This window comes from Gopherus evgoodei, chromosome 3 (genome assembly GCF_007399415.2).
Source record: "Gopherus evgoodei ecotype Sinaloan lineage chromosome 3, rGopEvg1_v1.p, whole genome shotgun sequence".
NCBI classification, from domain to species: Eukaryota; Metazoa; Chordata; order Testudines; family Testudinidae; genus Gopherus; species Gopherus evgoodei.
In genome coordinates, this window is record NC_044324.1 from 24191217 (window position 1) to 24206104 (window position 14888).

The 14888-nt window shown below is 44.9% G+C and overlaps 1 protein-coding gene across 2 annotated transcripts in view; it reads left to right on the plus strand.

The window, feature by feature from the left end:
• The first annotated feature begins 6587 nt into the window (after positions 1–6587).
• Positions 6588–14888, plus strand: part of LOC115648123 (mitochondrial uncoupling protein 4-like) — a 53047-nt gene continuing 44746 nt past the window's right edge. Inside the window, exons 1-2 of one of the 2 annotated variants that reach the window (XM_030555284.1) lie at positions 6588–6950; positions 13322–13513. In XM_030555284.1, the coding sequence (XP_030411144.1) occupies positions 6836–6950; positions 13322–13513 (307 nt within the window). In that variant the 5' untranslated portion in view covers positions 6588–6835. The remainder of the gene's footprint in view (positions 6951–13321; positions 13514–14888) is intronic. The other variant, XM_030555285.1, reaches the window with a different exon arrangement.

Genomic DNA, 14888 nt, shown 5'->3' on the forward strand with positions numbered 1-14888 from the left:
GGTGCAGGATTTGAGATTGTTATTTCTCCCTTGCACCTTATTTGGGCTCAAATAAACTTGTGTTTTGCTTCTCCACCCTGGTGTGTTCATTGGCGCTACGCACTCTGGGCAACGAACTGCTGTTGCTTGCCTCGGGCACCATCTGTGTCGGCAACAACAGGAATAATAGCATTTCCGCACCTTACTGGGGCACTGTGAAGGTAAATGTATTAAAAATGGTGAGGTACTAAGATTCAGTGGTGATGGAGGCCATATAAGTATCATAAAGAAATAAGGTCAGAATGACAGGAGAGGAAGATGATTGTATCAAGCCCATTTTGGATAGACTAGACTGAGGAGTAGAGAGAGGAGGTTATAGCTATCAACATGAGAAATGAACAGATATGTAGAATAAAGGACAAACTTTAGATTCATAGATTTTTTTAAGGCCGGAAGGAACTATTAGATCATCTAATCTGATTTTCTGTATGTTACAGGCCATAAAATTTCACCCTGTTACCTGTTCTGTGCCTTATATTTAGAGATGTTGATGTTGACGTTGACAGCAGGGAGTATAAATTAGATAAGAATTTGGCACTATGTGTTTATCACTCCGAGGTGCTTTGGGTTGAGGAGTTTAGTTTTTTTGTCTGTACAGAAGAGAGAAAAGTGTCCTTTAGCAGATCTCAGCAAACAAGTGGTCAAATTAACTTTAATGGGATTGTTATTCAGGTAAGTGGATGCATCTTCAACAGGACAGCAGAGGAGAATCAAAATGAACTCTTACAAGTACATCAAAATTCTGTACAGAGAGCAACACTCGAGGCGAAGAATAATGATTACACTCTACAATAAAACATTGCAAAACATCACAGCATCCATTTGAGACAACTAACCTTTTGGTAGTTTCGTTTGGCATTGCAATTGGATTCAGCCCTCTCTGAAGTCATTTACAAACTCCTAGTGAATTCTGTGGGTGAAGGATTGGGCCAGAGTTTTTAAAACAAATTCCTTTAGTGTATACCCCTTTGAGCAGCAGAAATGTAATATTCACATTACGGCTTTTAGCACATTTTTGACCCATGTAAAGCAAGGGGCTTTGCAGAACGTACAGGTGATACAATCTCTGCCCTGGAGCCACCATGGTAGCAAACTCTTATGCATGTGAGTAACTTTACATGTGTGAGTAGATCCATTGTGTTCAGTGTGCAAAGCTCCTAATATGCCACTATGTCGATATAACGCCACCCGATATAACACGCAGTAACATAGTGCTCTGGGTGGGTGGGGCTGCGCACTCCGTTGGATCAAAGCAAGTTCGATATAACACGGTTTCACCTATAACGCGATAAGATTTTTTGGCTCCCAAGAACAGTGTTATATCAGGGTAGAGGTGTATGTGTAAGTGCATGCAGGAACTGGGTGTAAGGGCAAACCGCCAACTTTTGTGCTTTCTCCAACACTGCCCCTCACCCTTGGGAGAAGCTCACTGTAAATATCCATAAAACTTACTCATTGTCCTCCTTCAAAACCCCTTTAACTCTCCTTGATCAAGATCCCTACTAAAAATTGGCAATGGTTAGGCTGCTGGAGTGCTGAGACGACAGCCTATCATGCTGGCAGTACTGTCTCATTTGTTGCCTTGTACTCCCCATCTGTCTGCATCCATCTGTTGCCTCTACTTTATATTTAGATTGTAAGCTCTTCAGGACAGGGACTGTCTTTTTGCTCTGTGTGTGTGTACAGCACCTAGCACAATGGAGTCCTGGTCCATAACTAGGTTCCTAGGCTGGTTGGGTTGGCTACGATAAATACAAATTATAAATAATAATACAATTATTATTCTCCCACTTTGATTCTAACATCTTATCCACCCATGTAATGCCAGTGATACGAAATACAGGTTCTTCTTAAGTAAGGGGTGTAGAAGGAAGCTGGTAAGAGCCACACCCTAATGTCCTCAGAATGTTTTATTTAATTAAAGGCACGTAATCGCAAAGGGATGGATTCTCCACAGTGTTTCTATGGCAGGAAAGGTTACAAAGCAAGGAGAACTCATCTGGGGGCATAGAAGGGGAGAAACAGTTCCATGACATGTCCTCTTTCTGGGTCCCTTGTATCATTTCTGCAAGGCGGGTCTGCCCAGTTTTGGAGGCAGGAAGGGGTGTCAGTGGAACTAGAGATCTTATGCTTTCTGTAGCATGCTTACTTCCTGGGAAGCCGCTTGGTGAAGTACAAGGATGTGGTTGTGAGAGTCAGAGCCCTGAGTTGTTTTCCTGGTTCTGCTGCTGACTTATTGTGTCACCTTGGGCAATTCACTCACCTGCTCTGCCTCAGTTTCCCCATCTTTAAAATACAAATAGTAATACTTATACTTCTGTGTAAAGTACTTTCAGATCTATGGTTGTAAAGGGCAAAGTATGGCTGTTTATTGTTTTGCATATCTCCATTATAGAATTTGGTCCAATAGTGTTGCCAAATCTTGTTAGTTTTTTCATGAGCCTCGCAATTTTGGGTCGTTTTATTGAAGCCCCAGCTCCTGGAGTGGGGCACCATTTAGGGAGGGAAGCAGGGACCTGTCCCCTCCCCCGAGTTTCATACCACATTATAATTTTACAAACAGGGTGGGGCAAGAGGAGATTTGCGGGGACTATAGCCACCCCAAAATTTGTCTCAGCCCAACCCGTAGCATCCCTCACAGAGCTGGTTGCCCAGTCAGCAGCCACCATGCTCCGCTGCCCAGCTTCCGCCACCCTGCCAGTCTCCTCTTCTCTGGGAAGTTGATCCATGGCTGGTGCAGCATTGGAGTAGTTCGTCTGATGATAGAGATGGCCGCGCCCGAGTAAAAACAACAAGGAGTCCTGTGGCACCTTAAAGACTAACAGATTTATTTGGGCATAAGCTTTCATGGGTAAAAAACCCACTTCAGATGCCTGGAGTGAAAATTACAGATGCAGGCAAAAATATATTGACACATGAAGAGAAGAGAGTTACCTCACAAGCAGAGAACCAGTGTTGACAGGGCCAATTTGATCAGGGTGGATGTAGTCCACTCCCAATAATTGATGAGGTGTCGTCAATTCCAAGAGATGCAAAGCTGTAATGAGCCAGTCCCTAGTCAACCCCAACTTATTCAACCTATTCAAGCCCAAATTAATGATGTTAAATTTGCAAATGAATTTTAGGGTATGTCTACACTACCTGCCAGATCGATCCAGCGAGGGTCGATTTATCGCATTTATGTCTAATCTAGACATGATAAATTGACCCCCCTGAGCACTCTCCCGTCAACTCCTGTACTCCAGTTCGGTGAGAGGCGCAGGCAGAGTCGACGGGGGAGCGTCAGCAGTTGACTCACTGCAGTGAAGACACCACAGTAAGTCAATCTAAGTACATCGACTTCAGCTACGTTATTCATGTAGCTGCAGTTGCATAACTTAGATTGATTACCCCCCACCCCCTGCAGCGTAGACCAGGCCTTAATTCTGCAGTTTCTCTTTGAAGTCTGTTTCTGAAGTTTTTTTGTTCCAGTATGGCTAGTTTTAAATCTGTTATAGAATATCGAGAAAGACTGAAGAGTTCTCCTACTGGCTTTTGTATGTTACCATTCCTGATGTCTGATTTATGTCCATTTATTCTTTTACGCAAAGACTGTCCGGTTTGGCCAATGTACATGGCAGAGGGGCATTGCTGGCACATGATGGCATATATAACATTAATAGATGTGCAGGTGAATGAGTCCTTGATGGTGTGGCTGATGTGGTTGGGTCCTCTGATGGTGTCACTAGAGTAGATATGGGGACATATCGTGCCCAAGTGGGTCTCCACCGAGCTGGGGAGGTGGGGACAGGACACCTGTCTGTGCAGATGCCTCTGGCTCAGGAGTGGGAGCTGCTGCTGCTGCTGTACTGAACAAGTGTTCAGACTCGTGTGTGCTTGGCTTAAAGAGACAGTGTGCTGACACAATCTCACACACACACTCCCCCCAACACACACCTTCAGTCTCCCACACGCTCTCCCTAACACACACACAATCAAATAATCATATCCTTCCAGAATGTAAATTTAGCTTGTACTCACCTTAGCAATGCCTGTTTTTTTAAAAAAAAAAAAATACTGAACACTGTGCAGATGAAGGTTGCTTATTTTCAAATTATATTTTAATTATATCTGTAAAATAACAAAATTAATATGAAAATAAATGCAGTTTCAAGTCTGATACTAATAGTAATTATGAATTTAAATATTAGAGTCACATATATGATTGTGTTCAATAAACAGAAATGCCAGAATAACACTGGTCTACAATTTTTGAGAGGTCGTCTGCTTCAGAGATAAAATGTGATATTTATTATGTATTTTGATGTGCTGAATTCAAATATGACAATTAAAACAACTGATTGGCTACTGTTTCTAAGATATTTAAGTTTTTACATTTTATGTCTATGTATATTGTGTAGATAGTAGAGTTTTAATCATAAATTGTAAATCTAGGTCTTTTCATGTGTTTATGGTTGCTTTACATGATATTTCACCTGTCCTGTTTATGTAACACTTTAAAAATCAGCAAAAGGGTTATATAAATAAAATTTATTATGAAACAAAAGGCAAAAAACTATGATGTACATAGTTTAGTCCTATTCAGTGTCTACTCGACGCTTCTTTGCTTGTCTCTTGTATTCATCAAATGGAGCATCTCTTGTCACTGTCCAGCAATAGTCTGCAAGCATTGACGGGCTCCATTTGCCCTGATAGCCTGCCAGGAGATTCCACTGCTGTAGTCTGGAGCCCAACAGCTCTGCCTTACTCTTGGGTAGTTCCAAATCCCTGACTAGGTCATTCAGTTCATCTTGTGTTATGAGGTGTGGCTCAGAAGAGGAGGACGGGAGAAAATGTGGGTCCTGTGACATTGATGGTTCAGGACCAGAAGTTTCATCCCTCTTCCTCATGTGACTCAAGTGAGAATGATTCTGGTGCATCAGGAACCGGCAGTCCTTCTCCTTGGGGTACTGGGCGTATAGCTGATGGAATGTTTGGATAATGCACAGTCCACTTTTTCTTCTTTGACACACCTTTCCCAACTGGAGGCACCATGCAGAAGTAACAATTGCTGGTATGATATGTTGGCTCTCTCCAAATCATTGGCACTGCAAAAGGCATAGATTTCCTTTTCCTGTTCAACCACTGGCGAAGATTTGTTGCACAAGTGTTGCAGCATATGTGTGGGGCCCACCTCTTGTCCTGATCTCCAATTTTGCAGCCAAAATAAAGGTGATAGGCTTTCTTAACCATAGTGGTTATACTGCACTTTTGTGATGCAAAAGTCACTTCACTACAAACATAGCAGAAGTTATCTGCACTGTTCACACAAGTATGAGGCATCTCTGCTCACTTTGGCTAAACAGAAATGTGTCCCTTTGCAAAATCAAACACTGACAAATAAGAGAGCACAACACTGTATGACTTCTAGAGCTGATATAGGGCAATTTGTTCAGCGGAGTGATGTAAGCTTCATTGTGATTGCATCATCCATGACTTCTAGGAATAACATGATTCAATTCATATCATGTATGACGCAATACCAGCTTCAGATTGCATCATTCATTGTTTTTCCTAAAAAGCAAGTACTGTCCAAACCCAGTCACAGATTTATTCATAGATCTAGTCAAAGATGTATTTTAGTCATTTCTGGTTTAAATTGAGATCCCTTCCCTTTATAACTCACTTATCCTCCGCCATTCCCAAGTCAAGGGTCATATATCCTGACCCAATAGCATATCTAGAAAACTAGAGCCAATCAACAATTTTAAGCATCATTTTCGTTCTCAGTGACCCAGAATTAGTAAAGTTGGACTACATTTATTTCAGAAGCATTTTGGCTGTAGAGCAGTGTAATTAAACAAATAAATTCCCATTCTTAATATGGCGGGGAGGAACTTAATCGTGCACGTTAAAATTAAGTAAATATGTTTTTAGTGGAGTGAAAAAACAATTGACTAAAACAGAGTGGATAACGGCAGTAACACAGAGTGTGTCAGAGAAAGTAAGCAAATATTAGGCAAATTTTATTTATTTTTATTTATCTCTACTAAAGATGGTGTACAAAGTATCAAACTTGTGTTTCTGATATCTGTGCTAAGGCTCCAAAATGGATACCTCAATGCATGGGTTTGGAAATATCTTGTATTATCGCCTGATTGTTCTAAATTTACATATAAACAAAATATGGCTTTAATTGGTGTTTTTCCTTTCTTTATATAGGAATTAGATACAGTGTTCCCATCAGTTAATTTCTAACTTATCTGCAAAACAAAACCACCACAGATAGAGCTTTCAGGTGCCTAAGTAGCCTCTGAAATTACAGTTAAAATCTGAAATGGCACCCCTGTCCTGGAGTCCTGACTATGTGAGAATCTTAGCTTTCAGTTAGAAAAATTTTTTTTTCTAGCCCTTATGATTGCAGAGCAAAGTTTGAAAACATGAACTTTAACCACTCAAATAGCTAAAGGCAACTATAATCTTTTAAAAGTCTCACTATGTGTAAACCAATCTCATGACTTTGGGGACCGGACTAATAATTTTTGAATATCAGCGACTGGTAATAAATAACGGCTTAAAAACCAACTTTCGCTACCGCATGTGTGAGAGAGATTGGATGAAAGACTACATTTCCCAGAACCCTCTCTAGGACTTGGTTATGTCACTGAGCAGAGACTTTGGAGCCTGCTTATCGGGAGACGACGTGGAGTGAGTGCTCCCTGGTGCTGCTGGAACTTCAGGAAAATGACCTCAAGAGAGGTCACTGACTTTTAATTCTTTCCAGATTCTTTTGGGTGGGTGGGTGAGTGCGCCTGTTATGTTACATGCTGAATGCTATTCCCAGGAGGAGAGAAGTTTGCCTTTCCCCGAGAGATGGCCCCGAGCCAGCAAGTTCCTGCTGTCAGCCTGTGCAGCGGCTGTTGCAGAACTAGGTACCAGCCACTTTGATTTTATTAGAGGGAAGGGAGTCGTGATTGACTGGGTTGCGGGGGGGGGGGGGGGGGGGAGTAGGGAAAATGCTCAGCCCCATTCCCTCAGCTCTCTGTTCACTGCTGCTTTAACATTCAACAACTTCCTAGTGCAGGGAACTTGTTACCCTGGTGTCTCCTCTTTATACTTTTCTATGTAGTGTATCTTACAAAATATATTACATCACATGCAGGGGTGAAAGTAACTTAAAGGACTTACCAGTATGCTGGAGTCCTGACCACGAGTGTGGCCTCAACCAGAAGAGATGTAGCCTCACCTGGAAGAGGCGTGGCCTTTAAATCAACCCAGGAGCCACCAGCTGCAGAGGTGGCTGGGAGCCCCAGGGCTCAGGGGTGATTTAAGGGGCCCGGGGCTCCAGCCACCACTACAGCAGTGGAGCTCCAGGCCCTTTAAATTGCCAATGGAGCCCTGATGCTGCCACCCCAGGGCTCCGGCAGCGGGGTTCAGGCAGTGCTTTAAAGGGCCAGGGGCTCCAGGTGCTGCGGGGAGCCCTGGCCCTTTAAATCACCACCAGAGCCCTACTGCCGCTACCCCAGGGCTTGGGTGGTGCTTTAAAGGGCCCAGGGCTCCCCACAGCAGGAGGTGTCCTGGGCCCTTTAAAGTGCCACCTGAGTCCCACTGCTGGAGCCCCAGGATAGTGGCGGCAGGGCTCCGGCAGTGATTTAAAGGTCCCAGGGCTCCCCGCAGTGTTGGAGCCCTGGGCCCTCTAAATCACTGCTGAAGCCCTGCTGCCACTACCTGGGGTTTGGGAGGAGATTTAAAGGGCCGGGGCTCTGGCTGCTGTAGGAAGCTGGTCTGGAAGTACTGGGTGATCACATAGTTTCTCCGGGTCTGCTGCTTTGCAAACTTGGTATTGCTCCGCGGTAGGTATTTCAGATCTAGGGCTTCTCTACACTGGCAATTTACAGCGGTGCAACTTTCTTGCTTGGGGGTGTGAAAAAACACCCCCGAGTGCAGCAAGTTTCAGCACTGTAAAGTGCCAGTGTAGACAGTGCACCAGTGCTGGGAGCCATGCCCCTCATGGATGTGAGGTTTTTTTATAGTGCTGGGAGAGCAACACTTTAGCGTTGCCAATGTAGACTAGCCCCAAATTCTTTGCTGTTGAGAACAGTGGAATGCAGTGTACGAATCGGGCAAGTTCTGAGTGATTTAAATGGCAAACGTTACTCTTATTTTGATAGAACACCAAAAAGGCGGATAATAAGTTGTGAAGTTGACCTGTATGAGTAATATCCTAGAACTCATAGACTCTAGGACTGGAAGGGACCTCGGAGTAGCGATCCAGTACCCTGCCCTCATGGCAGGACAAAATACGTCTAGACCATCTCCTGATAGAATTTATATAACCTACCTCTTAAAGATCCTCCAGCGATGGAGATCCACACATTATTTCCTAGGAATCATTCCAGTGGTTAACTACCTGCAGTAGAACTTTTTCTATGCCAACCCTAAAAGACTCATAGACTCTAGGACTGGAAGGGACCTCGAGAGGTCATCGAGTCCAGTCCCCTGCCCTCATGGCAGGACCAAATACTGTCTAGACCATCCCTGATAGACATTTATCTAACCTACTCTTAAATATCTCCAGCGATGGAGATTCCACAACTTCCCTAGGCAATCTATTCCAGTGTTTAACTACCCTGACAGTTAGGAACTTTTTTCTAATGTCCAACCTAAATCTCCCTTGCTGCAGTTTAAGCCCATTGCTTCTTGTTATATCATTGGAGGCTAAGGTGAACAAGTTTTCTCCCTCCTCCTGATGACACCCTTTTAGATACCTGAAAACTGCTATCAGGTCCCCTCTCAGTCTTCTCTTTTCCAAACTAAACAAACCCAATTCCTTCAGCCTTCCTTCATAGGTCATGTTCTCAAGACCTTTAATCATTCTTGTTGCTCTTCTCTGGACCCTCTCCAATTTCTCCACATCTTTCTTGAAATGCGGTGCCCAGAACTGGACACAATACTCCAGTTGAGGCCTAACCAGCGCAGAGTAAAGCGGAAGAATGACTTCTCGTGTCTTGTTTACAACACACCTGTTAATGCATCCCAGAATCATGTTTGCTTTTTTTGCAACAGTATCACACTGTTCACTCATATTAAGCTTGTGGTCCACTATGACCCCTAGATCTCTTTCTGCCATACTCCTTCCTAGACAGTCTCTTCCCATTCTGTATGTGTGAAACTGATTGTTCCTTCCTAAGTGGAGCACTTTGCATTTATCTTTGTTGAACTTCATCCTGTTTACCTCAGACCATTTCTCCAATTTGTCCAGATCATTTTGAATTTTGACCCTGTCCTCCAGAGCAGTTGCAATCCCTCCCAGTTTGGTATCGTCCGCAAACTTAATAAGCGTACTTTCTATGCCAACATCTAAATCGTTGATGAAGATATTGAACAGAACCGGTCCCAAAACAGACCCCTGCGGAACCCCACTTGTTATACCTTTCCAGCAGGATTGGGAGCCATTAACAACTACTCTCTGAGTACGGTTATCCAGCCAGTTATGCACCCACCTTATAGTAGCCCCATCTAAATTGTACTTTCCTAGCTTATCTATAAGAATATCATGCGAAACTGTATCAAATGCCTTACTAAAGTCTAGGTATATCACATCCACCGCTTCTCCCTTATCCACAAGGCTCGTTATCCTATCAAAGAACGCTATCAGGTTAGTTTGACATGATTTGTTCTTTACAAATCCATGCTGGCTATTCCCTATCACCTTACCACCTTCCAAGTGTTTGCAGATGATTTCTTTGATTACCTGCTCCATTATCTTCCCTGGCACAGAAGTTAAACTAACTGGTCTGTAGTTTCCTGGGTTGTTTTTATTTCCCTTTTTATAGATGGGCACTATATTTGCCCCCTTCCAGTCTTCTGGAATCTCCCCCGTCTCCCATGATTTCCCAAAGATAATAGCTAGAGGCTCAGATACCTCCTCTATTAACTCCTTGAGTATTCTAGGATGCATTTCATCAGGCCCTGGTGACTTGCAGGCATCTAACTTTTCTAAGTGATTTTTTACTTGCTCTTTCCTTATTTTCTCTTCTAAACCTACCCTCTTCCCGTAAGCATTCACTATACTAGACATTCCTTCAGACTTCTCAGTGAAGACCGAAACAAAGAAGTCATTAAGCATCTCTGCCATTTCCAAGTCTCCCGTTACTGTTACCCCCTCCTCATTGAGCAGTGGGCCTACCCTGTCCTTAGTCTTCCTCTTGCTTCTAATGTATTGATAAAAAGTCTTCTTGTTTCCCTTTATTCCCATAGCTAGTTTGAGTTCATTTTGTGCCTTTGCTTTTCTAATCTTGCCTCTGCATTCCTGTGTTATTTGCCTATATTCATCCTTCGTGATCTGACCTAGTTTCCATTTTTTATATGACGCCTTTTTATTTTGTAGGTCACGCAAGATCTCAAGGGTAAGCCAAGGTGGTCTTTTGCCACATTTTCTATCTTTCCTAACCATCGGAATAACTTGCTTTTGGGCCCTTAATAGCGTCCCTTTGAAAAACTGCCAACTTTCCTCAGTTGTTTTTCCCCTCAGTCTTAATTCCCATGGGACCTTGCCTATCAGCTCTCTGAGCTTACCAAAATCCGCCTTCCTGAAATCCATTGTCTCTATTCTGCTGTACTCCTTTCTACCCTTCCTTAGAATTGCAAATTCTATGATTTCATGATCACTTTCACCCAAGCTTCCTTCTACTTTCAAATTCTCAACAAGTTCCTCCCTATTGGTTAAAATCAAGTCTAGAACAGCTTCCCCCCAGTAGCTTTTTCAACTTTCTGAAATAAAAAGTTGTCTGCAATGCAGTCCAGGAACTTATTGGATAGTCTGTGCCCCGCGGTGTTATTTTCCCAACATATATCTGGATAGTTGAAGTCCCCCATCACCACCAAATCTTGGGCTTTGGATGATTTTGTTAGTTGTTTGAAAAAAGCCTCATCCACCTCTTCCACCTGATTAGGTGGCCTGTAGTAGACTCCCAGCACGACATCACCTGTGTTTTTTACCCCTTTTAGCCTAACCCAGAGACTCTCCACCCTTCCGTCTCCTATGTCCATCTCCACCTCAGTCCAAGTGTGTACATTTTTAATATATAAGGCAACACCTCCTCCCTTTTTCCCCTGTCTATCCTTCCTGAGCAAACTATACCCATCCACACCAACATTCCAGTCGTGTGTATTATCCCACCAAGTTTCAGTAATGCCAATAATGTCATAGTTGTATTTATTTATTAGCACTTCCAGTTCTTCCTGCTTATTACCCATACTTCTTGCATTTGTATAAAGGCATCTAAGATACTGATTTGATCTTGCCTCCCAGCTTTGCCCTGACCCTCCTTCCTCTCTGCCATTATAGCCCGTGCTCCCTCCTGTTTCCAACCCATCTCCCAGGTCTTGTTCCCCACTTACCTGTGGGCTTTGCTCACCTGTCCCCGTCGAACCTAGTTTAAAGCCCTCCTTACTAGGTTAGCCAGTCTGTGCGCAAATAAGGCCTTTCCCCGCTTCGAAAGGTGAACGCCATCTGTTCCTAGCAGTCCTTCCTCAAATAGCATCCCGTGGTCGAGGAAGCCAAAGCCCTCCTGGCGACACCATCTTCGCAGCCAGGCATTCACCTCCACGATGCATCTGTCTCTGCGCGGACCCCTTCCTTCAACAGGAAGAATTGAAGAGAATTTGCCTGTAAACTAGTGTAAACTATTAATTTGCCTTCTACAATTAGTTTAGAGTAGCGTTCCCCCTTCTCTCCAAAAAGAGATCTAATCTAGTTGGGAAGCTCATGTTTCTAATTACAGCTGAGCTGTCTTTAGAGATGTGCCCGTGCAACAAAGAGATAGCAGATATTTAAGGAAGAGGGAATGCCTATGCAATGCTGCACTGTGATAAATAATTTGATATTTTGTAATATCTGTGTAGTGTAAACTATTAATTTGTACATGCAAACTTGGTGCAATGTTCTAGTGATTTAAGGGTTCTTTATTGTTTAAAGATATCCAATACAAGAAATAATAATAAGATTATACTGTGACTTTACCGGCATCTCTAAGTATTATTATTAGTTTTGTTTATTATTTGTATTATTGTAGTGCCTAGGAGCCCGAGGCACGGGCCAGAACCCCATTGTGCTAGGCTCTGTACAAACACAGAACCAAGAGATAGTCTGTACTCCACAGACATTACAATATAGTATAAAACAAGAGACAACCGATGGATACAGGCAGCCTGGGAAATATAAGGCAGTGTTGGTTAGCACAAGAGGCGGTGGTCTCAGCACACCAGCAGCTTAGCTGTTGTCAAGTTTATTTTTATGTAAGGGCAGTGTGTAACTGCATTGCCCCAGAAGCAGCACAGGGAATGGACTAAGGGACACTTTCTTCTCTGGTTCTGCTTTGTTCCAATGGGGAAAAGTAATCTTCTATTAATCCACGCCAGGGGTCGGCAGCCTCTGGCATGTGGCTCGCCAGGGTAAGCACCCTGGCGGGCCGGGCTGGTTTGTTTACCTGCTGCATCCGCAGGTTTGGCCAATCACGGCTTCCACTGGCCACGGTTCGCCGCTCCAGGCCAATAGGGGCTATGGAAAGCGGTGCGGGCTAATGGATGTGCTGGCCGCAACTTCTTGCAGCCCCCATTGGCCTGGAGTGGTGAACCGCAGCCAGTGGAAGCCGCGATCGGCCGAACCTGAGGATGCGGCAGGTAAACAAACTGGCCTGGCCCACCAAGGTGCTTACCCTGGTGAGCTGCGTGCCAGAGGTTGCCGACCCCTAATCCATGCCAATAGAATATTGCTTCCCCCTCTGCTCAAAGCAGCTCCCCCACTTTGTGGGATGGAGCAGTCAAACATCTGCCCATTTCATGCTCCCCTGCATAGGGATGAGGAGATTACTGGCTCTGCAAAGTGTGCTTTCCCTCTGGAAATTCAGAGTGGCCACTTGAGAATGAGGTGCACTGCATTGTGCACACCAACGTCTTGGTCACAGAGTATGTAAAAGGGTGGAAGTAACTAAGAAGGATTTAACGTGGTCCAGCATCTTCCAGAAACTCCAAATGCTTCTCCAAAGAAACTTCAGAAGTGGGACAGGTGGTAAGCATTGGATTTGGAATGACAAGAACTTGGGATGGAATGAAAGGCGATTGATATATTTTTGCTATCTTGTCAAAAGGCACCATGAATAATGATCCTCCTGCCTCAGTCAGGATGAGCGCCTGCTAACAGTGCTTGCAGCAAATCAAATGCTGCCAGCCTCTGTTTCGCAACATTGTGTTCTGCAGGATGTGGCCTGGTTCAGCTGTGTTCCCTGTTATTTTCTGCTAGTAACCTTTCCCCTGGATCTCACGAAAACGCGACTACAGATCCAAGGTGAAGCTGCTGTTCGTCGGTATGGAGCTGCTGCCAGAAGAGCTGTACCCTACCGTGGCATGCTACGTACTGCAGCAGGGATTGTTCAGGAGGAAGGCTTACTAAAACTCTGGCAAGGAGCAACACCTGCTGTCTACAGACACATAGGTGATTATCTTTTCCCATAGCAATGAGTCAGAATGCTATATGCCAGTGATTTTCAAACTTTTTTTCTGGTGACCCAGCTGAAGAAAACTGTTGATTCCCATGACCTAGTTGAGTGGGGGATGAGGGGTCTGAGGTGTGGGAGGGGCTCGGGCAGAGGGTTGGGGTGCAGGGCTGAGGACTGCAGGGTAGGGTGCAGGAGGGGGTCATGGCTCTGGGCTGGGATGGCAGGCTCTGGGGTGGAGACGGGGATGAGGGGTTTGGGGTGCAGGAGGGGGCTCTGGGTTTGGGGGGGACTCAGGGCTGGTGCAGAGGACCCGTGGACCACACAGCACCCTGGAAGTGGCCAGCAGCAGGTCCAGTTCCTAGGCAGAGGCGTGCAAGCAGCTCCATGCAGCTCTCACCTGCAGGCACGGCCCCTGGGAGTGCAGAGTTGGTGCTCAGGGTGGGGACAGTCTGCAGAGCTCCGTGGCCCCCCTACCTAGGAGCCAGACCTGCTGCTGGCTGCTTCCAGGGCACAGCGCGGCGTTGGAACAGGTAGAAACTTGCCTGCCTAGCCGGGCAGCACCACCAACAGGACTTTTAATGGCCCTGTCGGCGGTGCTGACCAGAGCCACTGCAACCCAGTGCCTTACATTCTGCAACCCAGTACTGGGTTGTGACCCGCAGTTTGAAAACCACTGCTGTGTGCTATATCCCACAGCTATGCTGTCTTGTGTCATAATCCTGCCATGTCTATTTGTAACCCTTCTGGCAAGTGCCAATGGCAGCACAGGGGCTCATTCATTGTGCCTCGAGGTCCTCTTAAACTGTGGCTTGAGCCATCACCCAGAGCCGTATTCTGACTTCTGGCTCTGAGAAGTTAAAGTTAAACTTCGCCTGTTACCTTTGCAGGCTGTTGTTTCCCACTCACAGGCACTCAGCATCCTTGGGATCCTGGAGCCACTGGTTCCTTTTATTTGGCAGGGGGAAAGAAAAAAGTCCTAAAGCATGATCACTGCACATATATTTACATGCAACACAACAACCCAAATCCCGTTAGTACGTCAGTTGTTCAGTCAACCCTGCAGACAGTAACTGGCCAGCTTACTGAGGACCCTTAATCACACAACAGTTCTCACCCACCTGAAACCCCACTTCCAGCTCTAATTAGGGCTTGTCTGAGGACTTGTCTACACTGGCACTTTACAGTGTTGCAACTTTCTTGCTCAGGGGTGTGAAAAAACACTGCCCTGGGCGCTGCAAGTTTCAGCGCTGTAAAGTGCCAGTTTAGACAGTGCACCAGTGCTGGGAGCTGTTCCTCACTTGGAGGTGGGTTTTTTATAGTGCTGGGAGAGCTAAATTAAATTAGGTATATCTCCATTAATTTAATTTATCT